The sequence below is a fragment of the Netta rufina genome (assembly GCF_964035555.1).
Source record: "Netta rufina genome assembly, chromosome: 21".
In the NCBI taxonomy this organism is placed as follows: domain Eukaryota; kingdom Metazoa; phylum Chordata; class Aves; order Anseriformes; family Anatidae; genus Netta; species Netta rufina.
The window spans coordinates 3,819,601-3,847,545 of record NC_140145.1 but is presented as its reverse complement, the minus strand read 5'-3'; the positions used below and the strand labels follow the sequence as shown (position 1 = coordinate 3,847,545).

General features: G+C 57.5%; 2 protein-coding genes across 4 annotated transcripts in view; both read left to right on the top strand.

Annotated features, from left to right (window-relative positions):
- Positions 1-3,724, top strand: part of CLIP2 (CAP-Gly domain containing linker protein 2) — a 79,651-nt gene extending 75,927 nt beyond the window's left edge. Inside the window, exon 16 of the mRNA XM_084299962.1 lies at positions 9-3,724. Within this exon, the coding sequence (XP_084156088.1) occupies positions 9-20 (12 nt within the window). The 3' untranslated portion in view covers positions 21-3,724. The remainder of the gene's footprint in view (positions 1-8) is intronic.
- Positions 3,725-11,507: 7,783 nt separating this feature from the next.
- Positions 11,508-27,945, top strand: part of GTF2IRD1 (GTF2I repeat domain containing 1) — a 56,830-nt gene continuing 40,392 nt past the window's right edge. For all 3 annotated transcript variants that reach the window (XM_084299887.1, XM_084299888.1, XM_084299886.1), the window contains exon 1: positions 11,508-11,596. The gene's annotated coding sequence lies outside the window, so the exon portion shown is untranslated. The remainder of the gene's footprint in view (positions 11,597-27,945) is intronic.

Genomic DNA, 27,945 nt, shown 5'->3' with positions numbered 1-27,945 from the left:
TCTTCCAGGAGAAGCTCTGATAGAGAAGAGGTGGAGAGGATCATTTCACGCCAGTATCAGCTCCTGTGCACAGTCAGGAAAACCAATACCACATCTGGCTTTAGCACCTCCAAAAGACTAGACACAGTATTTTCACTTTAAAGCAGGACAATGTTTATAATGTACTAACTGATGTAATCAGGACAATCCTGGAGTCCAGTTTTCCAAGACAGCCATTGTTCCAGGAGGAAGCAGAAAGATCTCTCTGGGTTTGGTTTCTTACCTGTATTGATTTTGACTGTGGAATTTGTATTGTTTGAGCTGCCCTTGCTCCACTGTCTGTGATCTGGGTCACAGCTGCCCCTGATGGTAGCTGAAGTGTCAGTGAGTCCCTGTAACCCCACAGGAACAGTGAAGGGATTTGCTTGTGGTGTTAAGCTCCAAAGCACGTGCCCAGAGGCAGCACACTTCCCCCATGGTCTGTCCCTGCCCTTCCACCCACCCCAGTGTCTTGAAGACCTGCACAAGCGAGTGAAACCTGCTGGGCTGACTGTTCGCACCGGTACGCGTAGGCTGAGGAGGACGGGGTGTGGGGAAGCGTCTCCTTCCTCGCCTGGCAGAAGACTTCTGGTTCTGGAGCATGGCGGCTTCGCTGAGTACTTGTATCATAGCATGTCGTGGGGAATAATCTGGTTTTAGAGGGGTATTTATTTCATTTGGGTAAGGAGCTGTGGTGGCTCTGAGGTGGGGCAGGCACACCTTGCTCAGCTTTGGCTGGTCTCTCCCTGCAGAGAGGTCCCTGAGCAGGCCTGATGGTATCCTGGGCCGCAGCCGGGCTGCCTGGCCTGGTCTCCCTGCTTCACGTTCATCTTTCTTGGGCTTTCTTGGGTCTTCTGAGCACCAGGCTCCACAGCCAGCCACATCCCAGCGTCACCGGCCTGAGGGCTCCCTGCTGGCTGCAGTCTGTGGGACAGGTGCCTTGAGGAGGTGGTTCCCTCCCTGCCTGTTTAATTTAACAGCTAATTGGGGGCTGCCTGTCCTTGGCTTTGGTATAGTGTCTGTCCCCTGCTGCTGGGAATGCAGGAGGCTGAGGCACTGCTGTGAGCATTCATGCAGGCTGTCTGTATCTGGTGGGTACAGAAATGCTGTGTGTGACATGAGCACAAGCAATTGGAGCAGAAGGAATCAGAGTCTGGAGCCCGCACAGCTCTCGTGTCTGCGCAGGGCAGTGCAGGCTCAGGCAAGCACCCAAATTTGCAGCTGGGACCCTGAGCGTGCAGGTGGGTGCTGCTGTCTCCTTGTGCCATGACAGTGGGCACCGGCTGGCTAATGAAGGAAATGTGGGGTTGGTTTGGTCTTGTTCCTTCTTCTGGAGCCTTTATTCCTCTCTGCATCTTTGCACCACAGCTCCTGGGGATATTAGGATGGAGTAAGACGAGAATATGCTCTTAAAGCTGTGAAACAGCATCCTGTGAAAGAGTCCAGTTCAGCTTCGCTGTTTAGTACTACAGGGAAAAATAATAGCAATATTTTACCAGGCTTCCCTTAGTGCCTGACTCCTCCAGTTTTCAGAAGCTCTTGTGTGATGAGGGGACATCTGTGAACGAGAAGAGAGGAGGCCACTGACAGAGATCCGAGCCAGGACACAGTCAGATGAACACCACAGTGTGTCAGCTTCACTTCTTCTTGCCCTGATTTCCTATGAAACTGTGCCACTTCTTCTTAGTGGGTTGCCAGGCTGCATCCAGGCTGCGATATAGCGCTGGGCCCTGCTCACTCGCTGCAGGACTGATGAGCTTCCCCCCACTCAAGGGAGGAAGAGAGAGGGAGGTGACTTCAGGGGAGTAAAGCAGGTCAGAAACACGGCTTACATCTGGCTCGTGGCAGGGGGAGGAAGGCTGTGGGATCTGCTTGGCTGGAAATGGTTCAACTGGGATCCCGTCCTGCCTTGTAGAAGTGTCTAATCAGTTCTCACTAATCACCAGGAAGATTACCACCAATCTGCCTAGCACTGGGACATTTCAGGGGACCAAAATCCTTCTGGTTGGTGTATTCAACTCCATCGCTTTGGAAAATCCCAGAGAGCATTCCTTGTTACAGCTTGCAATAGCGAATACCTCAGCAGGAGCTGCTGTCTTTAAGAATTTGGTGTTGGTGTCTCCCAAAGTTCTCCTGTTGGCCGAATGGCCCTGCAGTCACTGTCACAGCTCCCGCTGGCAGCAGAGTGGGGACAACACTGGTGCCCCTCGCTGTGCCACCTGTCTCCAAGCCCAGGGCTTCCCGGGCACCCACGGGTGTGCGAGCCCCTTCTGTTCCATGCTTATTTTCCACTTCCCTTGATGAACCTTTGGCTCCGCACAGGGCAGGATCCCCCAGGAGTGGTTCTGGGGAGCATGCATGTGGCTCCACGAAGGAATTCCCGGGTCGGCACTGGTTCAGGCTGGGGGAGAAGCTGGCTCCTGCTTCCCCCAGGGACTGTCCCCTCTGAGCGGCTCAGTCCCACAGCTCCTCCCGGTCAGCTCGGGTGAGGCTGCAAGTCAGCAGCAGATGGCTCGGAGCAGGTTTAAAGTTAATGCTGGTGGTCTCCTGCTGTAAAGAGCTGTGCTGTTCCCTGCGGCTCAGCCAGGAGCTGATGGCGCTTCTCAGCAGAGGCTGTGCCGAAACAGGCAGCGGGGTGGAGCTGGGTCCCTTGTGTCCGCACCCCCCTTGGGGTGCAGGTCCATGGGAGCTGCTCCCCAGGCACAGGACACGTTATCACCGTCTGGGCTTCAGCTCACCCTCATCAAGTGGCCAGGAGGGGGCTGGCCACCAGCCACGTCCTCCCTCACCAAAAGGCTTCCCAAGGGCATCTGCCTCCAGTGGCTGCTCTGCAGAGGTTGTCAGAGACCAAACTAGGGACAAACTCGGAAAGGACAAGGAGATTCCCCGGCTCCTCTATTTATTTGTAAGTTTAATTGCTATTTTTGCCTATTTGTGGTGGTGTATAAAGTATTTCTCAATATTTGGTCTTACTGGCTTCGTTCTTTGGGGGAGGTTTCCAAGGGCATTGCAGCGCTGATGCACCCATCTCTTGTCGTTGGTCAGGGACTGGTTCCTGTTTGTGCCTTTACTCCCCCTTCGGCTTCAGCCACGCTCTTGTCTCCATCCCCGAGAGCCGGCAGGGGGCTGCGTCCCCCCAGCACGGGGCAGGGAGCGGAGCAGGAGCTCGCCCCACGCCCGCAGGCTCCTTGGTTCGCTACCGCTATGGTTAGTGATGGATTTCTGCTGAAGGCTGAGAAATTCAGGTATATCATGGCTCCGTGCTGGGCAGGAAGTCGTCCTGCTCCATCTTCAGTCATTTCTTCTCTAACCCTCTTGACCAAAAGGTAAAAAAAATAAATAAATAAAATTGGTCCTGGTTGGTGATTTCAGCTTTATTCCTCCTGCAACAGCCGGAGCCCTGGAGCAAGGGGCAGTACCCTGCTGCTGCCCTATGGTGGGGTGAAGGCATCAGCCCGGGCTTTACGGCTCTTGCCTACCCCAGCGGTTCCTCTGGCTTGCAGAAGAGGTGCATGAGGGTTTCAATAAAACACAGTAATGCAAATGACACTATAAACGTCTTAACAAAAATTCCAGTACTCTGTTGTTTGGCAGCTTTAGCAGCTCAACACTATCTTGTAGGGAACTATTAATACACTAAGATCGTATAGGCCTCATGTAAGTTACCAGAATAAAGGTGATACTAGATGTATAAATGGATGATAACCTTTTACCCGTACAGTATGTATTACAATTTTGTAGCTTAGTCATTTTTGGCTATCAGATTTTGTTAGTATGATAAAAAAAAAAAAAAAAAAAAAAAAAAAAAAAAAAAAAAGGTTTGACTGCTAATGTCTATTTTGTTATTTGATTCATTTTCTTTCTTCCTCTGTACAAAAGCTGTACAAATCTTGGTCTGTGTAACTACTCCAGATATGTATTCATGTACCATCACCCCTGTCCTGGCTTGCTGGTGTGGTGAGCTCATTACTAAATAAAATCTGTGGCTGAAGTCAGGCACCTGCTGCTGCTCTCCCTCCCCGGGATGAGAAGTGACGGGCACAGGCACACGGCGCTGGTCCTGCTCCCCGTGCCCCCATAAGGACCAGACCCTGCATCTTCCCCACCTGTCAGCTTCTCCTGGCCCCAGGGTCAGGTCTCTGTGAGCTGTGGGGTGCTGGGAAACAAAGGCAAAACTGCAGAACTTTGGGCAAGTTTGGGCAGTTCTCTGCTGTAGGAAAAGAAGAGGCTGGAGATGGCTGGAGGGGGAGCACAGGGCATGGTCCTTGTCCAGCTTTGCTCTGGGGCTGGGTGCTCTTCGTGGGGTGAGCCCTTAGCTGCTGTTGAGCCTGGGCCTGACTTGGCAGCACCCCATGAAACAAGTAAACCTCTGTCTGTCTGTGCTTCTCCAACATTTCCACACTCCCATGGGCTGTAGGAGCCTGTGCAGCGCTCTCTGGCAGCAGGAAGCTTTTGGCTGTTCCTGAACAGGGGGGTGAGGTTTGCAGGCCCTGGCCTGATCCCAGGGCAAGGCCCCAGGAAAACTGCACACAACAGGCAATGAAACCACACCACCAGGCCCCGTTATCCCAGGCAGGGCAGTAAATGGGCTGTAGGGTAAGGGCTGTGAGGCTTTCCTGCTTTTTTTTTTTTTTTTTTTTTTTTGGGGGGGACGGGGGGACGGGGGGGTCAAAGCAGCCTAGGGCGACTTGCTGCTTCAGCAGCACCCTCGCCCTCTGCATTGCAAGGTGCTGCAGTCTCCTACAGTCGCTCACTGCATTGGTCACTTTGGGATCAGGAAGTGATTGCATCTCCAAACTGCATGTTTCACTGGCTGGAAGGAAAATAATTCATTTGAGCTCAGCCTGGGAGAAATCTGAGCAGAGTGAGGCTGGTGCTGGAGCTGCTGGCCCCTGAGCCACCAGCACACCCCCAGGCACCCCATCCCTGGGGGTATTTTCCACGGGCTTTTCTTCCCCAGTCTCTTGCTCCTCACTGCTATCAGAGCCTAAAATGCTGCAGCAGCCCAGGAGGGTGGGCACTGAGACCTGCGTGGTGTGGGAAGTCCTCCTTCCATCTCTCGTTGAGCACGGCCGTGCGTGTTTGGGTGCCCGAGCCCTGGTGTCTCACAGAGGTAACGCTGTAGTGCGTGCCTTTGTTTGCAGACATAACGTTTCTGTGCTGTTAATCGTTTGGCGAAGATTAATAAAACATGAAGTTTAAAGATGCCTAAATCGCAGTGGGGGAGCTGGTAATCTCTGCCAACAATAATATTTGCACTTTGTTTTCATCCTAGCGTGGAGCCGTGGAGTGTGGGCCGGGAGCAGCAGTGCCGGGAGCACGTGGAGGGACCTGGGCATGGGGGTGGCAAAGTGGGTGCAGCCCCGGGCTGGGATGGGGAGGGAATGGGAGGTGGCTTTACACGGGCACCTCACCCCAAATCCTGCAGGAACTGCCACCCCAGAGCATGTCCCGGTGGGGTGTCCCCTCTGGAAGGGGTGGATGAACCAGGTCTGAGGGGGCAGCAGGTCCAACAGACCCCTGAAGGCACAAATCTGCTCCTTCCTTGCAGAAATTGCCTTTGCAGGGGCTGCCTGTGCCCTCTCCCTGCTGCCACCCCAATGCCAGAGCTCCGGTGCTGGATTTGGGACCAGGAGCATCCTTTGTCCATCATAAGGGTATTTCTTCTCCATCTTACTGCTGTCTAACGAGCATCCTTGTCAAAACAGCTAATTTCCTTCCAGAACAAAAAGTCACCTGAATACATTTGGAAGCTGTATTGCGCTATCAGAGTAATCAGAATTTAATTTGATGCAGTCAAGGCTCGAAAAAGATGTTATCAAGGGGAACATCAAAGCCGGATTCCTGCGCTTGGAAATGCAACTGGAATGCTTAGTCCAGATTTCTCATTTTATCGGAGACTTTCAAAACATCAGCCTAAATAACAAAAAATGAATATTGAGAGTATTTGCAAATTAACGTCTTTTGTAGCTGAACAAAGGCCACTGTCTAACCTACTTCTTTCGCATGTCTGGGATGGTCTCTTAATAAATCCTAATTATACAGTTTTGTTGTGTCTAATTGTTTCTGCGCTTGCAGGAATTAAAACCAAAGCCCATTGCTGCATTTGCTGGCACTGCCCTGATCTTCTGGGGCCTGATCCTGCAAAGTGGGGCTCATCCCCCTCCATACCAGGGGTACCTGTGGGTACGGTGATGGGGTGATGGTCAGACAGGGACCCATGTGATATCCTCAGGGCTGTCGGTTGCTACCTGTGCTCGGGATGGCTGATGAGAAGCTCCAGCTCTCACTTTTTGGGGAGGTTTTGTTCCACCTGGGAGGCATGGCCCTGTGACGGCAGCAGCTGCTGCTGGGGCAGGGGATGGCAGAGCAGCAACCTTAATCCCATCCACTTCAAAGGTCACTTTTTTTGTGCCAAACCTGGGCTGTTTTGCTGACTGCTCGGTGGGCAGTGGGGTGGCAGCCCCTGCCCAGCAGCAATTTGCCCCTCTCTTTCCTTAGCTGTTATTTCTGCAGAGCTCGAGCCCAGACAGCATCACCCTCCCACCTGGGGGACCTGGGGACAGCTCCGTCCCCGGCTTTCGCCCTCGGAAACGTCGCGGGGGAGCTTTGGGCGAAAGGAGGTTCAGTCAACTTCGTTAGGGAAATAGCACGGATCTTGTGTTCAAACCTTTTGAAGTGTTAATTAAAAAGAATTATGCAAAGGAGCGAGGATTTGAAACATTCATTTGAATCTCAATAAGGCATCTGTATTAAAAATAGCAGGGGGATCAACCACAGATCCAGCCGTGCCGGAGGAAAAGGGGCGCAAGGGCCGGCGCCCTGGTCGGGGTGCTGGAGGGCAGCAGGTCCTGCCTGCTCCCTGCCCCAGCAAGGTCCTGGCAAAATGCTTCTTCCCCAATATTTGGGAATATTTGGGGATTTTGGAAGCATCTCGTTTAGAAAGAGCCGGTGAGGTGCGGTGTGGTGCTGAGCTCCAAGCATGGAGAGGGCGAATGGCATTTCTGGGCCACCAGTGAAGTGGGTGCAGGGCTGGGACCAGCCTGGGGGCACCCAGCATCAAGTGCAAGGCACCCTGGGGTGATCATAGCCCCTCTGGACCCCAAACCAACCCTAAACCATTTCCAAGCCCTGGCACAGCACCTTCCAGGGGAAAGCAGGGGCTGCACCTCTCCATCACAGCCCCTCATTAAAACCCCCGGCATGTCCTGGCCCTCGCTTATTCCAATAAAAAGCATCCAGGGCATTAATTACCAGGCTGGCGGATAATGTCGTTAAGTTTACTTTTGTTCCGTGGGGACCCGCCGGGAATGCCAATGCCTCCTGCCCTTGGCGTTGGTGCTGCAAGCGGGTGGGTGCCCCGAGAGGTGCCAGGGTCTGCATGGGGTAGCAGTGCTATGGGGGCACTGGCACTGATGTTTTTGGGCTGTTCCCAGCATCTGAGTGGACTGCGAGGCTGTGGGCTCTGTGTTGGGTTTGGCTTTGCTGGGCAGCAAGGCGGGGAGGTGCATTTGGGGCTGGAAGCAGCCGGGGTAGGGGGCCAGGAACTTCACTGAGGCTGCCCAGGGACCTATGGAGGCCCTATGTTGAGAAGCAGCTCCCTGGGAGTTGTGGATTTGGGGCTGAATATGCAGCGATCCCATTGCCACACCTCACTGAGACCAGGGATGCTGCTGGTACCCACAGCAGCCTTCCCAAAGGATTCAGCATCCCTTGCCAAGACAAAAAAAAAAAACACTAAAGGTGCCAACTTCAGCTTTGGGAAAGATGTTGGTGCTGCGTGTTGTGGAGCTGGGCAGGACGGGGGGCAGGAGATGGAAATGTCCCTGCTCTGCTCCCCAGGACGCTGTCTTGAGGCTCTGTTTTGGGAGTGCCTCTGCGGGGCTCTCATTAGCATGCAAATAATTCAAGGGAGCGAACGAGAGACAACTGGAAAACCATTTTATCTGTTGCGCCGGAGCAAACTCTTTCTGCAGCACAGCGTTCAAAGCAGTGCACAAATGCAGACAGCTGGCAACACAGATAGATATGTTAAATGCAGACAGACAGAGTAAATATTCAATATAAGCCATCCTCCATGCCCCAGCAGGCAGGGAACGGAGAGACTTTTATTTTTTTTTGCTCTTTCTATGAATGTGTTTGCGACCAATAGATAGCAGCCCTGGTTTTGCAGGGAATTCTTGCCAATAGTGTATATATCCTGCAAAAGAGCTAATAATAATTTTGGCTCCCTGGGCACACCGCTCTCCCCGTGGTAGCAGTTTTCAGTGCAGAACAGAGCGACCGAGCGTGGCCTCGCTGCCAACAGCCTGGAAAACCAGGGGCTGTTTTGCTGCAGCCCTCTTTGCATCCAAAGCCTCGCTGCTCCAAGCATGGGAAATGGACTGAAAAGTTCTTTTTTCCCCCTAAAACTCAACGTTTTCCAGCTCAGGAAGCAGACCCTGATACCTTCTCCTCTTGGGTTTTCCTCCCACGGTTTCTTGCCCTGGATTTTGCTTTCTGCCCCCCCCCGCAGCCCCATACCTGCACAACTCACCTGAAGCATCCAGGGGCAATGTCCTGCAGGGCTTCCCCAAACCATCCTGCTCTTGATCTATAATTCAGAAACCATTTTGTTTTGTCTCAGTAGTTTTCACCAGCAATTTGCTGTAGCTAAGGAATACAATGCCCCTTTAGGAAAGAAGAACTAAAACTCACTCTTTCAATTAAATTTCTCCTGACCTTACTAAAACTTTTTTCCCTATTCCCTGTTCTAAAGAAGCAGCATTTTTTTTTTTTTGTGATCTCCAATTCCACTGAGAGACAGAATAAATCAGCATATCAGAGAAAACAACGATTCTTGTGATGCCCAGCAGTCACTAATTAACAAATTTAAAAAAAAAAAAAAAAAATCTTTATGCAGATATAATTGTTTTCTGGCTATGTTGCCTTTTCTTTTGTCAGCACTGCGACAAGGAAGTTCTTTATTTCTACCGCGAGATCAGATTAAAACATCCCTCTCACACCGCCTTCTCCTCGTCGGATGTTTTTGTAAGGCTCATTGTTTCAGCCCCGAAATGGAACAGCTTGCCCACTTTCATCCTTTCGTGGTGATTTTTATATTTTTTTCAGAGCCTTTCACAGACGTTAACGCCACAGAGGAATGTGCCGGCCATCGCCTCCATCCCACGGGCGCATCGGGAGCCCTTTGGGTGATGTCCCTGGGGGAGGTGTTGGCACCATAGCACAGGGTGGGGGCTCAGAGCCCTGTGCCTCTGTCTGCAGAACATCTGGAGAAGATCTGGGCTGCCTCCAGGTGGTTCCCCCGGGGCCAGAGCCCCACAGATGAGCTCACAGCCCTCACCCACGCTGCAGTCCCAGGCTGCTTCTCCTGGTTTTCAGGATGGTTTCGGCCTCTCCCCCTCCAACACATTGCAGCCCTGTGTGGGGATCATAGAATCAGAGAATCCTAGAATCATTAGGGTTGGAAAAGACCTTCAAGATCACCTGGTCCAACCACACTGGCCCCTATGACCATTATCACCCACTAAGCCACGTCCTCAACACCACGTCCAACCACGGTGACTCCACCATGTCCCTGGGCAACCCGTCCCAACACCTGACTGCTCTTTCTGGGAAGAAATGTCTCCTCATTTCCAACCTGAACCTCCCCTGGCACAAATTTAAGCCATTCCCTCTGGTCCTATCACTGGTTATCTGCGAGAACAGGCCGACCCCCAGCTCCCCACATGGGATGAGGCGCCTTCATTAACCACTGGCCAACAAAGGCACCTGCAGCCCTCGGACATTACCTTACACACGTGCTTTATTACAGAGGGCACGAGGAACAAAACAGCCCCTGCACCAAGCCAGTGCTCCCCAAAACACCTGCACATCACCATAAGCATGGCAGGGATGCAGAGCAGGGACAACCCTGGACAACGCACCCAAGCGTTGCATCAAAACACACTTTTTCCCCAATTTTTCCTTTGGTACGAGGTTTCCCCGGCCAGGTGCCCCAGATTTTGGCCGCAGAGCCCCACGGTGACACAGGGAGATAAAGTCACGGCGAGGAGCTCCACGCAGCACCGCGCGGCTGCTCCTCATGCGACTCCGTTGTTTGGCTCCTGCACCCGGGTGACCTAATTAAATTAATTTTGTGTGCTCTTTTTTTTTTTTTTTTTTTTTTACCCGGTCTGGCTAAAAGATAATTAGCCAAAAGATGCCCTGATTTCTTTCTTCTGAGTAAGACCTTCCATTTAATTATTCAGAAAAGTGAGCTCGTCGTTTCGCTCGCCATTTGCGTTATTTAGGTCCCAGGGACAGCTGATACCCAGAGCATTTTTGGGACCGCGATTCACACAGGTCTGCCCTGCTCTGGCCATCAGCAGGACAAATCCTGTCCCAGGCAGCCCCGTCCCACCAAACCCTTCATTCTCATTGGGGTTGTGTTGGGATTTGGGATGTTTGGGGGGATGCGGGGGGATGCCCGGCCCCTTGCGGGGGGTGATGAGGGCGGTGGGTTTGCCAGGCCTGGTGCCACAGGGAGGGAGCTGGGGGTACAGGGGCCGAACCCCCTTTCCCTGCTCCTTCGGAAACCCAAAGCCAGTGTTTTTGTTTTCTCCTAGGGTGTCTTCTTTATTTTGACCCCAGAGCAGATACAAATCATCACTTTTTTTGAGACAAAACGCAGCTAACGGAGCAGCTCCGTGCTATGTGCTTGGGGGGTGGTGGGAGGAGAGGGGGGATGCCAGCGGTTTTCAAACTTCACTCACACGCCCTTTTTAATCCTTTTTAACCCTTTTTATTTTATTTAGCACGTCAGTTGCCTCCGCTAAAGGGGCGGTGGGGACCTGGGGAAGGGGGCAGGCCGGCTCCCTGCTGCCGAACCCAAACCCGCCCGGCTCCTCCTGCGGCCGGAGCAGCGCTTGTGGGGAGCCGAGCCGGGCTGTACCGAGCCGTGCTGACCCGTACCGAGCCGTGCTGACCCATAGCGACCCGTACCGAGCCGTGCCGAGCCGTGCCGGCACCAACAGGTGGCGACAGGCACCCGGGGATCGGCCCCGCTGCCACCCGCGCCCTGCTCCCCGCAGCCCTCAGCGGGCACGGCCGGTGCCGAGCCGGGCCGGGCCGGGCCGGGCCGAGCCACACAGCGCTCCCCATCCACCCCCAGCCCCGGCGTGTGGCTGAGGCACAGCCCGGCTCGGCTCGGCTCGGCACAGCCCTGCCCGGCTCAGCACGGCTCGGCTCGGCTCGGGTCCCCTCCCCCGGGCGGCGTGGTGCCGGTTAGCGCTGTATGTAAATGGCAGCCAATGGATGCTGCTGTTGCGCGGGGCTGGGATTAGCGGCGGGGCGAATGGCTGCCACTCTTACTGCCGCTCCAGAACAAAGAGCTCTCCGCGCCCGAGCAGGGCGCCCTGCCCGGCCCCGGCCCGGCCCCGGCCCGGCCCGGCCCGAGGGGAGGAGGCGGCGGCGGCGGGAGGCGGGCGGCGGGAGGCGGCTCTGCCCCGGCCCCGGCCCCGGCCTCGGCTCCTGCCCCGGCTCGGCCCGGCCCCGCCGCCCGCCCCCGCCCGGAGCCGCCCGGGGAGGCCGGAGCGCGGTGAGCGAAGTTGGGGCCCTGCCACGGCCGCCACTCCCCGGAGGGGGCCGGGGGGAGGTGGGGAGGGGAGAGGGCGGCTGGGGGGGGAAAGGTGGTGGGGGGGGAGCTGGGGACAGGGCTGGGGACAGGGCTGGGAGCAGCCCCAGGAGCAGAGCTGGGGACACAGCAAGGGACCGACCCCAGGAGCAGAGCTGGGCACCAGAGCTCCTCTGCGGCTCCCCCGGCCACACCGGGCTCTGGCCCTGCATGGGGCTGGGGACAGGGCTGGGGACAGGGCTGGGGACAGCCAGAGCTGCGATGGGGAGAAAGTTCCTCCCCGGGGAGCCGGTGCCCTTGTCCTTCCAGCGCACGGGGCTGGCAGTGGGTTGATCCGGGATAAGCCGCAGGTCGGAGCGATCCCACTGCTGCGCCGCGCTGGAGCGAGCCCTGGACCCGGTGGCACGTCGCAGGTAACCCCGGGGGTGCGTGGCCGAGGGGCACCCCATGAGCCGGGGATGCTCGGGGCCGGGTGGGGATGTGGGTGCGGAGCCGCTCACGCTGGGAGCCCCCGCTGCGGGGTGGCTGCTCCCTGCGCTCCTGCAGAGGGGCTGCAGCCGGAGGAGGACCCCGCGATGTGAGCGCCGGGGGTTCGGCTCTGGAGATCCTCGCCGGAGGAGCCGGCACCCAGCCGAGCCGGGAGAATTTCGGGCTTCTAGGAAAACCACCGCAGCACTTGAGCCGCGGACGAGGAGGCGATGCGCGGGCTGCCTGTGGCCAGACGGAGCTCTCCGGCTGCCGTGGGCATCGAAGCAGCTCGGTGTGTCCCACGGGTCCCACGCCGGAGCACAGAACCCTTGCATGCCTGTTTGTGCCACCGAAATACGTGCACCCATTCCTGCACTTCTCCCTCCTTCCCTGCTGACACTGCCTTGGTGGCCGCCTGGGTCCCACTGGGTGCTGCAGCCCTGAAGGGACACCCAGGAGGGTGCCAGAGGGGACATGCACCCCTGGGGATGTGCTGCCTGCCTGTGCTGCCCCTCCTGGAGGGGTTTTGTGTGGCTGTGGGGTGCTGGTGCTGCGGCGGGGCTGGCACGCCTCCTGGGCTCGTGCTGGCCTTCGGGAACCAGCATGGGAAAAGGGGACACCAGGAACACCGGGCACTTCCCACACCCCCCAGTCTGTGTCTTGGGTGGGGAGAGAAACCCCCTAGTAAGGGGGACGGGGCTGTCCTGGGCAGGTCCAGGTGCCACGGTGCATCCCTGCCCGCGTGTCACTGCTTTGCTTCGAGCCTGGTGCTGCTCTTGGGTCTGATCCCGAAAGCAGCCCCACATTTGTGCCTCATCTCCTGCGCCGCTCATGCCAGGGAGGAGAGGCGCGAAGGTCCCCGGCGCCTTTGGGTTTGCTAATGAGAAGCTGGAGAGGAGGGAAGGAACCTGCTCGGGGACGTATTTAGCAACTTGCCCTACAAGCCCGGCGTGAGGGACGCCTTGCCCTTGCTCACTGTCCTGGCAGCCTGGCACAGGGAGGCGACTTGCAGGACCTCGCACGGTGCAAGAAGGGCCCGTTTTTAGGCTGTTTCCATCTCCCAGCACCCAGAGGACAGGCCGGGCTGTCCTGCACCCACACCTGCATGGACGGCGCCACCTCTCAATCAAGCAGCGCTCGCCTGAAACGAAGGAAAAAAAACCCAAACCCCAAAACCCCAGACCATAACAGTGGTTGGAGTGATCTCCCGCTGTTGGAGCTGATGGGGGATTCCCATCTGCTGTTCCCACAGGAAATAGCTGGGATTTTTTTAGGCAATTATCAATGCCCTGTACTTCCTCTGGGAATTTCATCGGCTGCACCCTGGCGGTCAGGCTTGGTGGAGGAATGCGGAGGGACAGCGACGGGGCCCGGGCTCGTTCCCTGCCAGCCGTGGTGCGGGCACAGGACTAGGTGCCAGCCGTCCCCGTGGCAGAGGGTGCGTTTGCTCCGTTTGCTGCCTGAGCGTAGGTTGTAGCTGCTGCTGGTGGTGGATGTGCTGGTGGTGGTCATCACCGAAATTGAGGTGTGAGTGGTGCCACCAGGAGCCTTGCCCTTGAGGACGGGAAGGAGAGGACCTACAGGGAGCCTCTTCCCAGGATGGAGGTGTCCACCAGGAGCTAAATTTTGTATTTGTAGAGTTTCTTTATTGGCGAGGTCCCAGCTGAAAGCTGTAGGGAAGGGTCTCCTGGTATCTCCTGGATCTTCCCACCTGGAGGTTCATCAGAGCAGCAGGGCTTGAGGCAGAAAGCAGGACCATTTCTCGGGAGGTGAGCGGTTGTTGCAGACCAGGGCAAGGTTTCCCAGAGAAATTTCTCTGCCCAGGTGCAGCCTTTCACTTTCCACTGTGTGTTTTATTTCAATCTCTTGAGACATCATCTTTAAAAAGAGGTTAGGAGCCCTTGGTCTGGTCAGAAGCTGTGGGAGACTCCAGGCTGCGCAGCGGCTGTGATTCAAGCAGACCTTACAGATTGTGGCTTTGGGGTTTTTTGCTTATTGTTTTGGGCGAGGCTGCAGGTTTAATGCATCCTTCTGCAGCGCTTAACGTGACCCCACAGATCAAATTTGCTTTCAGTGGTGCCGGGAGCCCTGCCTGGCCGAGGTCCCCCTTCCCCACTGGCTGTGTCCGAGCAGGAGCCGCGGCCCCAGACTGGGTCCCACTGGCCGGGTGCTGGGATTTGGCGGGGGGTCTGGTCTGAGACAACCTCACGGAGGAGCTTCATCAGCTGAGGAGGTTCCGTGTTACATGCAGGGCAGGTGGGAGGACCTGTGCAGGGCCTTGTGTTTCCAGATCTGCTGCCAATCGTCGCTTTTCAGACGCTTTGATGGTGATTTCCAGGGGGCTTACCTACAGCATCAGGAAGGCTTTCCCCGGCGGGTAAACGTTATTAAGAAAAGCACTCAGTGCAAGAATTGCCTTCTTAAAAGCAGATTGCACCTTGGTGGGATTTACATTTGTATATCCAAACAGCTTCTGTTTGAATTTTCTGGCTTTTGTGGCTTTGTCTCCGCTCAGTGCTGTGATGGCTGTTTTAAGAAGAGAATTAACTTCAACTAGATGAATAGGAGACCGGCACAGACTATTGCTCTGCCTTTGCAAATTCACAGCAATCTAATCATCCTTTACCAGGACTTTCTTCCTCAAAGCTAATCTCCACCTTTCCCTTGAATTATGAGGCGCCTCCATCTTCGTCTCCTCTAAACCTGCAACATCAGAGGGAGCAAACCCACACGTGGAGGCTCCGAGCCTCTCGGGAGCTCCTCCACCGTTTGCTCCAGAAGCTTGAAAGGGACACAGGTGGATGTCCCTTGCGTGGATGGTGTCCTGTGTGGGGGCTGCAGGGCTTTCGTGCTCACCTGAGCCACCCCAGCAGCTGGGGCTGAGCATCAGGGATCTGAGATCCGCTCCTGGAGCAGGGGGAGCTGCAGGGGGTGGGAAGGAGCCGTGGAGCTTCGGTTGGGCTGGACGTGGTGGGGGTGAAAATCCTGTGGGAAGGAGGCTTTGTAACTATTTTTTTTTTTTTTTGTACTTTCTCTCAGTCTGGTTGCTGCCAGGTGCTGCTCTTCCTGCTTAGCTCGGGGGGGGAACACTGATGTTCCTGGAGAACAAACCTCCCCCCTCCACGAGGCACATGAGGGATTTGCACACTTCCAGGAGAAAGGCAGTGCCTGCCCCGTAATAATCAGGAGCTTCGTGGTGTAATTTGTGGGGGAGAAATCCCTCTAAATGAGGCAAGGAGCTGTGCAGCCAGGCTGGGACTGAGCCCTGCCCTGGCCGAGGCAGGGGATGCCCCATGGGTTGTGTGGTTGAAAGAGAAGTGGTTGAGGAGCCCTTGGCTTCCTCCTTCCCTGACTAAAAAAAATGGAAAAGCAGGAAAACCTCAGAGCTTTCCCTCTCTCATCTGACGACCAGAAGAATTTAGAGGTGGTTGTTTTGCCCTCGCGTGGAGGATCGCGGCCTTTGGTGTGCCCCCTGCCTCACAGGCCCGGGGCCAGGCCGCGCTCCGACCTGTGCCCGTGGCTCTGCTCCCCCACACTGTGGAGCCTCGTGGTCAAAAGGCCGAATCACAAATCATTTTGTGGTGCCTGCGAGCTGCCCGTGCTCTCCTGTTGCCTAAATCAGTGTGTAGATGTGAGCTCCGGAGCGATGGGTTTTAGTCCTGCGGGCCCTCCTCGCTTTGCCTTGTTCTTTTCGGCACTGGGGCTGCTGAAGCCCAGGGGTTGGCTTCTGTCTCGCCCTGTGTTGTTCAAGAAACGCGATAAAACAGCCTCGTTGGGTAAATACAACGGTGTTACAACCCGCCATCTGCCAAAGCACTGCGTGGAGTGGCAGCAGCTCCTCGGTGAGCTGCTGCTGGCGGGGCTGGAGAAATGTCATCTCTTTGGGGCTGCGCACCTCATGGTGAGAATGGGGTGGAGAAAGGGCTTTTCCTTATGGCTTCCTTCCCCTTCACCGGCCTGGGGACAGATAAATCAGACTGGGACAACTGATTGCCACAGGAGCAGGGTGGGCTTGTGTGGGGAGACTCCCTTGAGGGTCATCAGCGAGTCCCCCAAAAACCAGGCTGGTGCCACCTTCCTTAGCCGGAGCCTCTGGTTGTACCGTAAGGAGATGTGCTTGTGCACCGGGACATCTCTGGGGGTCCAGGGCTCTGGGGGTGGGTGGGCACAGCCAGGTCTGCAGGGATGTCCCTGAGATGCCACCACAGCCATGGGAGCTGTGGACACACGGCTCTGCTCTTCCCCCGCCGCCGTCCTTCCTCCCGTGGGGCTGGGAGCAGCGACAGGGGTTTGGGGAGGGGGGGACACCCACACAGGCACTGGAAGCCCTCCCGCAACCTCCGGAGGCGAAATATGTTAGGAACTCTGCTTGTTTAAAGAGCCTTTGGGGTTTGGGGCCTTAAATAAACATCCTGGTTGGGGTTGGGGTTGGGGATGGGGATGCTCAGCCCGCGGGAGGCCGGGGGGGCAGGGAGCTGTACGGGTGCCCGGAGCCTGCGTGCGCCTCCTGACAAGGTTATAAATTAGCGCCATTAGAGGAGGATCACCGAGAATAAATCGCTCTGCACCCTTTCGGGCCATCGCTGCGCTGTAATTTCATCTCGTCTTTCTGGGGACAAATGCCTAGAAAGCCCCCGGATGAAATTACAGCCACCCAGCCCACGAGGGGGGCACCGCGCCCTGACTCCCAGCCGGGGGTTCGTGCCCCCAGTTCACCAGGAAGATGCAGGCACCCCAAACAGCGCTCGGCTGGAGGAGCCGAGCATGGCTTGCATAGAGAACCCCACGGGGTGGGAACGAGGGATTAGCCGGGTGTTGCTGCAGGGGTTTGGGGCAGGTTTTGCCAGGTGCCCGGTGGCCACGCTGGCCCCGTGCCATCGCTCACCGTGCGGCAGTGTGCCCGACCCGAAACCCCGGCCAAACAGCAGGGCTAAAACCAAGCAGCCCGCGTGCTATTAATACGAATGCGTGGCTAGAGCAGGAGGCGGGCGACCTTTATCAAGACATTAAACATTTATTAAAACCATTAGGATTAGCGTCAGGTTATATTTATTTATTTTCTTTTATTTTATGAAAACTGGAACACGTGAGCCCCGTGAGATGGCCGCACCGGTGCAGTGCATCCCCTGGCTCCGGATGGGTCCCAGCGTTGCTTTGCTGGAGCCAGGGGTGGAAAAGAGCCAAGGGTGGCGTTAGGTGGCTTTTTCCCACCTGCCCAAAGGTATTTATTTCCCTTAGGATGGGACTGGCGAGCGGGGGATTATTCTGGGCTGTGGGCGAGCTCCCTGCATCCCTCCTCGGGTTTTCCCAAGCTGCTGCTCCGCGGATTACGCGCGCTCTTGAAAACGTCTTTGTTTTGCGATGTTTGCTATTGTAATTTATGTATGATGCTGCCGCTTGTTGAAAAACAAGGTCTTTATCTCCGTGGGAATTACACCTGCATAAATACAGCCCATCAATGGCTGCGTGCGCCAGGCACGCCGTGACAAAAGCCGGCTCTGGCGCCGCAGCAGCGCTGCAAAAGTTTCCCCCACTTCTCCGCCGCTTTCCTCCGCTCCTCACACACCCCGCTGCTTGGAAGCGAGCTGCTGGTTTTGTGGGCACGCCGCCTTTTTTTTTTCTTGTTCCCCAGTTCTTCCTCCCCTAGCATCATAGGTATCGCTTCTGCTGTTGAGCATAAATATTTTTTTGGTTCCCGGTTGATTTTTTGGGGGGCGAAACGAGTGCTTTTGTGCTCGCCGACCTCCCGGTGCGACGGAGCCGTCGGATGGAGCCATGAGCACGAAGGGGCTTCTGTGGGCGGCTGCCGGCGCAGGACTATTTTTAACACAGCCGGGATTTTACCGCGCTGCCGCTGATGCACGGGAGCACGTAGGCATCCGTTCTCATTTTTAAACCCGATAATTAAGGTGAACGCGCGGGCCGGCCCCGCCGGGGAGAGGCGCTGCCGAGGATGCTCCGGGTTGCCGGGGCCGGCAGGCAGGTGGCCACCGGAGCCCTTTGCAGGTGTGGGCGCTGCAGGACCAGACAAGCAGGAAGGGAAATCGCTGCCATCGGGGATCCGGCTGCAAGTGGGGCGGGATGCGCTCCCCGTCGGCACCGCCAGACGGACGGACAGACGGCCGGCTGTCTGTCCCCGGCCTCCTTGCCCCGGCCAACCTTCCCCCGAAGTGGAGCGGAGGTGGTTGGGTGCACGGTGGTGTCGCACGAGTGGGAGCTGAGATGTGGGTGCCGGCAGCTCCCTCCTCTTCCTCCTGCTCTTCCTCCCCACGACTGTTTGGTCACGGTCGGGTCGGAGGGTGCCAAGCCCCTGCACGCTCCCCGCCGGGAACCTCGCAGCGATGCCGGTGCAAAGCCTTGCAGCAACCGCAGCTCCTCTCAAACTGATGTGCTGCGGGCTTGTGAAGGGTTTTTCTTTCTCGTTTTTCTTTTTCTTCCTTTTTTTTTTTTTTTCCCCTGCGCTAACCCGCTTTTAGCCAGCGCTGTTACAAGGCGTTTAAGCCCAGAACGTTCCTTCTCGCTATTGATTTTGCTTTCTGCTTAAATCTCTCTTTATTGCCCTTGGTATTTTGAGGAGCTGGAAGGAGAGGAGGGAGAGCTGAGCTGCTGCTTCGAAGAGTTTTGCCTCGCATGGGTGGAGGCTGAGGGAGAAATCCCTGGCGATGGCAGCTCCCCGCTCCTCTGCCTCCTGCTGTGGGGTGAGGGCTGGGACAAGCCCTGGAGGTGTCCCCATCCCGCGGCTCCCTGTGCATGGAAAGGGGTCCGAGGATGTATTGAAAGGTCTCTGAAGCCTCAGATTCCTGATGCCCAGGTAGCAGCGGTGTCCAGAAGAGCCGTGTCTCAGCTGGGTGAGCATCCCAGCAAATCCCACAGCTCCTTGGGGTCCTACAAAGGAGCTCGGCTCCTGTGCGGCAGGGCCGGGAGCTCAGGGTGAGCTTTGTGCCCTCGGCTCAGGGCACACCGCGGAGCTGTGAGCCCGGTGTGCTGCTTCTCCCGAGGCGATCAGGAGGTGGGCAGGGGGTGCAGAATAAGTCCCAACAGCCCCGTTCCCAGGGAGAAATGTGCTTGGGGTGGCCAGCTCCTGTTCCTTCCTAGGCTGTAGCTTGGACCAGCTTTGTCCCCACGTTCCTGCTGGTGGCACGCCGGGATTTTGCTACCAATAAGCAAATAAAGCTTCTAACGAGCTTTTTGGGCTCCTCCTGGCTCGGGCTGGGCACAGGGCAGAGGGCAGGCACTGGAGACGTTTCGGAGGAGGAGGTATGGCAGCGCACAGCCCCACTACAGCCTCCTTAAATATTTACCTTCCCGGCACAAGGCAGCTCCACGCTTCCCCGCCGCACACGGCAGGTCGAGGGCTCTCCAGCGCCCTGCTCCGGAGGCGGCTGCTCCGATTGCCTAATTGCTTGCCGCCCATTTAAGGGGAACCGATTAAGAAATTAATTCAGAGTCTTAGGCGGCGCAGAGCCCGATGTGAATGCTTTGATCGCCGCGGAGCAGGGACGGATGCGGGCGAAGGCGCTGCTCGCCATCCGTCTGCGGCGGGAGGTAATTAAGGTACGGCTGCCGTTCGGGCGGTCACGGCTCCGGCGCGGGTTTACGCAGAGGTGGTCGGGCTTGTTTATGTGCAGGTTGTCCTTTTTTCTCCGGGTTTCACCCCAAGAATAACGCGGAGATACCCTCTGTCAGTGCAGGTGAGCCCGGAGCCCTGCGTGCAGAGAGAGGTGCTTGGGATGGGGAAAATACTCTTATTTTTTTATCGGTTTCTACAAGTTTTGTGGTTTGGGTGTTCGGGGGGTTTGGGGTGAGGGTCCATGCTTGGTGCGGGCCTGAATTTGGGTAACCGAGCCCCTCGGCACCGTTTCCTTGTCATCCCCACACCCACGGGAGGCTCCGAATCGGAGGCGCCGCTTCGCTTTGCGCTTCTCCGGGTGCTGGCAACCCGATTAAAGCGTCGCAGCGCTGCTTGGAAGGGAAATGTGCCATAAGGCAGGTTTGCTTTTTGCAGGATTAAAAGCAAATAAATATTTATACAGTATGCAAAGCAGGCTCGATAAGATATGCACATCAGCGAGAATTTGAAGCGGTTTAGTTTTGGGTGCAAGATTAAGGGGTGTGCGTGTCGGTGCATTATGTAGTTCTAAAGGGATGTTTTCCTCCTGCTGCACAAAAATAAAAATAGGAAGGGAAGAGCCGTTTGCGCTTCTTGGTCCGCTCTGGTCTTGGGTTTCACGATCTCCGTGCACGCCCGTATCTTTAACTGCAGGGATGGAAAAAAGCCAAGGAGAGAGGGCAGTGCAGGCTGCATTTCGTATGCAAATATCATGCTGGCCCCGTTCCTAATATTCGCTGTGTTTACACGTAAATGCAAACAACTGTTGACTTAGTTTCAACAGATAATGTGTTTCATAACACAATGGAAATTAGAATTAATCTGGAATTGAGCAGGGGCCGTGTGTGTTTCCGCCAGAGCTGAGGCTCCGTGGGGGCTCGGGATGGGGCTCGGGTGATGCTCAGCACCCCCAGCCCGTGCAGGGCAAGGGGGGGATTTTGTTTCCCCTTTTCTCAGTTCTTGTGATTTTTTTTGTGGAGTCCCTCCTCACTCCTGTTGGTGTGGGGGGACCCCTCTGCCACCGATGTGCTGTGCCAAACCGGCCTGAAGGCCGTCCAGGCGCCGTGGGAGGGATGGGGGGGGTTCCTCTGCAGGACGAGTGAGCTGAACCGGCTGGGAGTGCGCTCGGGGACAGCGTCCCCCGAGGTGACAGGGACGTGGGGTGATGTGGGGACAGACAGCTCCTCGTGGGGAGCGAGGTGCTTGGAGAAACGCCAGCGTCCGCATCCGCCGCGTCCCCCGGGGCTGGGTGGCAGCGCCCAGGTCACCTTGTCCCGGCGGTGACTCCCCGTGGAAGCATCCAGGAGAGGCCCCGGCTGCGTTTTAGGGCCTCATCCTGGCCTCCTCCGGCCCGGGGCAGCCCTCGCTGGGCTCCCAGCTCCCTCCGAGGCTTCCTCGTAGCCCCGGGGCGGAGCAGCATTGCCCGGGAGCCGATCATTTGGGAGCAGCGTCATCCCCATCTCAGGGCGTCTGCCTGTCCCCGTCCATCTGTCTGCCCATCCCTAATAATTTTTCGCCGACTGGCTGGCTCCCACCGGGCGCCGGCTGCAGGAATTGGGCAATTGGATTTGGGATGTGCCATCCACCACTGATGGATCTCCACGGGACAGGTGGCACCAGAGGGGACGTCCCGGCCCCGAGGCGTGCGGTTTTGCGGCCACCAGGGCCCCTGGGGATGCCGTGCCCGTGCTGTTGGGGTGTGGGGGAGCCGGATGCGTCCCCGGCCGGTCCTGCTGCCCGTGCGGGATGTGCAGGGTAATTGGATTCCTGCCCGGGCTGGGTGGGGGCCGTGGGCACCTGGGGCTGTTTGTGTCCCGGAGCTGGCGGTGATGCAGCACCCCGATAACACCAGGTAAGGGCAGGATCAGCGTAGTGCTGGTTTTTGGGGCTCCCATCCCGATGCGCACGCTCAGCGTGGCCCGCAGCTCCTCTGTCAGATCCTCTCTGGGTCTTCCCCTTAAAAAAAAGGACCGAGCAGGATTTAGGAGCAGTGTGCTCCATGTGTTGGTGCTAACCCCGCAGCCCCCAAATCGTCTTTCCATGCCCTGTGTGGCGCTGATGGTTGCGCGTGGGTCCTGTAATCCCCGCAGAAGGCCCATCTCGTTAGCTATCACCGGGCCTATTTATGCGGAGCGGAGCCAGGCACGGGGTGGTAAGCAGCACGTCCTGTAACAGGGGGAATACTCGCTCCTGAAACAACAAGAACCGGAGAGCTGAAATATCAGCGATAAAATTAAACCGTAATGAGATTAGGCAGTGGCTCTTCCATCCGAGCGCGCCTCGCGCGGAGATAATTACCCGGGAAGAGCAGCGAGCACGCTGCGGGCACGGCCGCGGGCTGGGATGGGGACAAGGGACGGGGACGGGCGCCGGGGCTGCTCCTGGTGGAAAAGGGGAACGGGGCTGAGCCCTGAGGAGCCGGATGAGGCGCAGACCTCGCCAAATTCACGCCCCGGTGGCTGCGATTTCGTGCGTCGCTGCCTTGGAGCAGCCCAGCTCGTGGCCGGGCGCGGGAGCTGCGACGATGCGTCGCCGGCGGGTGGGATGGGGAGGCAGAAAACGTGCTGGGGCTGGGACCTCGTCGGCAGGGATTTGGTTTTGGGGTTTCGTTTCTGCATCCCCAGGCGCGGGGCATCACCTTCACCCGCACGCGGGATTTGTCTTTGATGCCGAGGAAAAAAGGAAGGGGGGAAAAAAAATAAATCCGTGTGGCTGTGTGATATAAAATCTGAGTTTGGATCTCAGTAACTGCATGGAAAACAACAGGCTTTTTATGTTGGCTCTCGGGGTAGGAGGAGAGCAGGCTAGAATAAAGATTTACAGTGTTTGGGAGATTAAAGGCCCTTGGTACATTGTTCAAATACCACGAGATTAGTTTCCAAGGAGACGGATACCAGTTGCCATAGGCACCGGGGGGCCAGGAATTAGGATTGCGATTTTTTATCCTGATCACGCAAACAGTAGCTGAACGCTGCTAAAACTCCGGCTTTAAATAACACGAGTGTTAGCTTACATACCAAGAAAGCAGAGTCTGGAAACTGGATCCCATCCTCTCCCCGCTCCCCATCGCCCTTGGCTTCTTGCAGGGCACCTCAACCGCAGCCGCCCCGTGCCGCGTTGGACCCAGGTTTAAAAATTCGGGTGCCGCGAGGCGGTGTGGGGCACGAGCCCCCCGTAACACCCGGTGTCCACCACCAGATGTTGGGTTTTGGCCCCGAGTCGCTCCTGATGCAAAGCCCCGCGCGTGGTGCTGGGCGGACGATGCGTGGCACCGCTGCGCCTCCTCGCCACCAGTCGGCTTCGGGCTCCTGCTCACAGGGCACCGAGGTGCAACCCACACCCCTGGTGCCACCCCAAGCCCTGCCCCGACGGCTCCGGGGTTCCCGGGTTGGTCTCATCTTCCTATTGAGGCTCGCTCCCGTTTCGGGCCGCCCCGCAGGAACTATTCGTGGGCGGCAGCTGCGGCGGTGCGGCACCAGAGCGAGCTCCCGGTGCCCCCTCCTAATTTTAGCTGCTGCGGGCCACCCACTTCTGGGAAATGCAACCTGAGCCCTGGCACCACCGCAGCACCCATCCCTCGTGGCCCTGCCACCTGGGCACCCCGCGCTAGCAGCGCCTGCTCCCCGCTCCCCACTCCCCACCACAGCACTCGCAGCATCCCTCCCTTGCCGCGGCGGCGACGCTCCGATTAACGCTTTGGGTTTCCCCCCTCCCTTCCTTTTTTGTCTCTCTTTTTTTTTTTTTTTTTTTTTTTTTCCTTCTTTAATAAATGAAGAGGCAGTTGCTTGAAGCTAGAGCTTCTGCGCCTGCCCGCCGGGAGGTTGCGGCGTGGAAACTTGGCTGCGTGGGGATGCTTGAAACGCGCGGCGGAGCCGGGGGGAGCGATCCTGCCCGGCTGCGGTGACATGGAGGCGTTATCGGGGGGGGGCACCCCGACTTCCAGCCGCCGCTTTGCTCCCACCTCTCCCTTCGCCCTGTGCAGAAGCCCACGATAATTTTCCCCTTCGTCCTGCGTGCGCCGAGAGCGGGATTTAGAAAAAGAAAGGTAGCGGCAGAATGAAACGCTCGGATTTTGCTTCCCGTAGGAAAAAACTCCATTCCTGCTGCGGAAACACCTCCTGGCTGCTCGCGGGAGCCTCGGGTTTGTTCTGCGCTTGTTTGCGGAGCGGGACAGAGCTGAGCCGGGTGAGAGATTGGCCGTGGAGCAGCCGGGGCAGCGGCGCTCCGGCTGCGCTGCCTGGGGATGTTTTCGGTTCTGTGCCGGCGCGGACGTGAGGAGCTTTTCCAGCAGGTGCCCTGGTTCCTGTGGGTAAAGTAACCCAGCCAGGAGGTGTCTCGTGGCCTGGAGCCGTTCCTCCCGGTGTTACCCAGCTGGAGAGGGTGAAAGAAAACCACCAGGTTTTGGTGGTTTGGTTTGGGGGACCCCTCCTGGCCCAGGTACGGGGGCTGCCGGCACTGCGGGGATGCGGGCGCAAACCACGTGCGTGGTCAGGGTACCCCAGGCTGTGCCCGGGGGCTGTCTGGCCCCTGATCACCTTCATTTGGGGACTTTTGTGAACAGGTGTAGCAAAAAAGGAGGCCTGGGGATGTGGGGAGAGACGTTGCAATGGGGCGGTGGTTATGGGGCAGGTTATGGGGCTGGGGGATGCAAACCTGGCCTTGTTCTTGTAGTGGGCACCTTCACAGGGCTATGTGGGTACCCCAAAAACCAGAGCCCCCACCCCCTCAGGAGGGCTGCACAGCAGCACGGGGGTGAGATCAGAGATCTGGGGGCTTTGGGGAGTATTTGGACACTGGAGAATGTCGATGGGTGTTTTGTGACCAGAGGTATCGTGGTCATTTGCTGGAGCTGGCATCAGTGCTGGCTGTGCTGCTCACCAACCTCCGGTGGGGCAGACTGTGCTGAGTTAGGCGCGGGGGATTACGTTTGAGTGGGTTTTGGGATCACCAGGGTGTGAGGAGCAGTTATTTCTCTGCCGGCAGGCCGTGCAGGGGGAGCCTTTCGTGAGCCCCTTCACGGTGCGAAGCAGTCGCTTGCCGGCGTGCGAGCAAGCTGCCCGTGCCGAGCAGACATCCCCGCCGTGCTGACAGAGCAGGGCCGTGCCGTGGTGCTCATCACCGCCAAAAGACCCCAAAGTCCCCAAAATGTGTCGGGGTAGGTCAGTGCCCTCGGTCGGCCTCCCCTTCCTGCAGCCCTTGGGGACGTCGGGGCCGGTCCCTCCGCCGGGAGGGCGGGTGCTGTCCCCGGGGTGCTGTGCCCAGCCAGTGCCATGAATTGGCCCTGCAGCTCCTATCGGGACAGCTCATGCTGAATTTTAAAACGCGTTTGATGATGGCTGGGGCTAATTACTTAAATGTCCTCCAGGGCTGGTGTAATTTCTAAAAATCCCCTTAAACGCGCCTGCCCAGAGCAGAAGGCAATTACACCCCAGATCTCTGCCAGCTCATCGTTACACACGGACGTGGCTCATGGTCCCTCCGGCCACCGGCGTTTTGGGTGAAACCTCCCGAGTGACTCAGGAGCCCCGGCACCATTTTCAGAAGTCCTTTTGATTCCGGGCAGCCCAATTTCCCCCGGCAGTGCCCCAACGCCTGCCCCAGGCCGTCCCTCCTCTCCCCCAGCGGGGTGAACGCGCCGTGAGCCCATCTCAAGTCCTTCCCTGAGACATTGCTTTGACTGCTTACATTCGGTGCGTTTTATGGATGCTTCATGCAGTAAAAATGGCCAGGGCTAGGTTTTTATGGACCTGCAGGAAAAAAATAAATAAATCACCCAATTTGTGGAAAGCCGGTACTGGTAGGGAACAGGACGAGAGGGCGATGCACAAAGTCCTCGGTCCTGGGCACGCGGCTGTTCCCGTCCCACAGCATCACAGGTCCCCTGCTCGGCACGGGGTTTAGCCGGGGATAATGCCCCAAAAAAGCGGTTATTGCCTTTTTTTCTTTCTTCTGGCTGCAGGACTTGGCTTGTGATGCCGCCACGCATCCGTTCCCTTTGCTTGGTCCTAGCTGAACCTGTTTATAATTTGAAAGTTACAACAACGCCGTTCTGTGCTCGGAAGTTTGTTTTTGGGGGGCCGGGGGGGGTGGTGATGTTCCTGCTTTGTTTGCCTTATTTTGCTGTTTTGTTTGCTCGGAAGGCTGTGGAAATGGTGACGCAGCGCGCCGGGCGGGCGGATGTTTATTTTCGGGAGGGATGCTGCGAGGCGGGCGGGGAGGCGATGCTCAGGCTTGGGGTGGGGATTTCGGGGACCAGGTCTGTCCCTGTCCCCGGGAGCAGGCAGAGGGGGCAGGACGGGGCTGGCTGGTGGCGGGGACGCAGCGGCACCTGCGGGAACAGCTCCTGGTGGCCAGCTGGGACTCGTCCTTGTGTCCTCGGCGCCCGGACCCCTCGCTCGGGGATTTCACCGTGCCCCCGTCCCACCCGCAGCCAGCCCTAACTGGTGTAAGAATGGTTTACCCCAGTTTCCCTAAAGCTTAGTTTCCCTCTGATTAGACAAACAACTTCAAGCTGTACATCTTAATTTGATTTGGATAAGCCTATCGCTTGCCATGAAGTCTTTTTTTTTTTTTTTCCCATTTATTCCCCTTCTCCCCTTCTAAATCCGCTGTCGCTGCTGTTCGTGACCATAACTGATTAAACGAATTACAGCAATATTCCTCCCCGCCCCGAGATGAAGACCCAGACGCATCACTTGGGCCACGTTTGTGCTGCCCCTGGGGGGGAGGCAGAGGGACGAGGGAGCTGCAGCTCGCGCTCGCCGCGGGGCCGCCACCAGCCCCATCCTCTGGGGCCGGCTCCTCAGCACCACCAGCAGCACCGACCTCTCTCTAATAGCAGCAATTTATCATTATAATAATTAGGGTGCTCGGAAACGCGTGCAGGCAGCGTGATCAAAATAAGGCTGCTGTCCACCAGCGCTCCCAGGGGGGCCCAGCAGCGAGCGGTGCTGCGTCCCTGGGCCGTGTCCCTTCCCGGCGGGGCCTCCGGGAGATGCACGGTCCGAGCCCGCTGTCCTGGCTGGGATATGGGTGGCATCCCTGCCTGCACGGATGTCCCAGCTCCTGGTGGCTCTGTGGCACCCAGCTGCTCGAGGGCTGCCCGAAGCCTGCAGGTGGCCGGGCCCCTCGTCCCCCAGCCCGCAGGACAGGGTGCTTTTGGCGAGCCTTTTGGGTTCCCTCCCCAACATCGTCCCCGGGGACAAAACTCCGCCGTCAGCTTCGCTCGGGCAGGCAGCGCTGTTAAGAAATGTCAGCTGCTTTTAAGAGGATTTTTCTGGGTCAGTGTTGGCGTGGTGCAGCAGAAGCCCTGGCACTCATTGCTCTGCCAGCCAGAAGTGCCCGTGTGGCCCCAGCGCAGCCCCACTGTCCCCTGCCACTGTCCCTGTGCGAGCAGCCAACCCAGGGCAGGTCTGGGACGCAATTTCTGCAGTTTGGTCATTAACATTTCCCTAACGAGGAGTTGTCCCTGCCCTCATTAGCTTGTTTGGTGCCCTGCTGAGTGCGCCCATCCCTCCTGGGCACCGGCAGAGATGCCTCGATGGAGACAAGGGGGCCAAACCCCACTTTTTTCCCCCTGCTTTATCCAGCCCGGATTTGCATGCAGCTGACTCCTGCAGGTCGGATGCAGGCGTGAATCAGAGCGGGGCGGTGAGCCGCTTCGGTTCTCGCTTTGACTTTCAGCCCTGCTTTTAAGCAGGGTTTAATCTCGGCCCAGGAGGCACCGGCACCGCGCGCGGGGCTGCCGGGCGGCTGCGGTTTTTGTCTGCGCAGCAAATCGAGTTACGCGCAGGCAGCTTCATTCATATTCCTCGGCTCGCCCTGCCCGGCTCCTTCTAATCTCGCCTCATTAGAAATTCCCCGGCCCCTTTTATCTGCTTGCAGCTTCGAGCACATGATTCACGGTCTGCTTTGAATGGCTCGCCGGCGTTCTCCTCTCCTTTCGCCATCCTTTCTTTGCAGGTTTCAAGCCAGGCTGTGTGGCGCTCTGCATCTCCCCCTCCCCACGTTTTTGGGTGCTGCGGGCGCGATGCTGTACCTGGTGTGGGAGCAGAGAGCTTGGTGCGGGGCGAGCCCCTGCCTCAGTTTCCCCCGCAGCATCGGCATCGCCCTGGGTCGTGTCCCGTGGGTGCACCCCTGTGCAGGGACCTGGCGCTGTCACTGCACCTGTGGCTGGGCCCCACGCAGAGCTGTGTGGGGACACCGGGTGTTGGTACTGCAGGATGGGACATTTCCC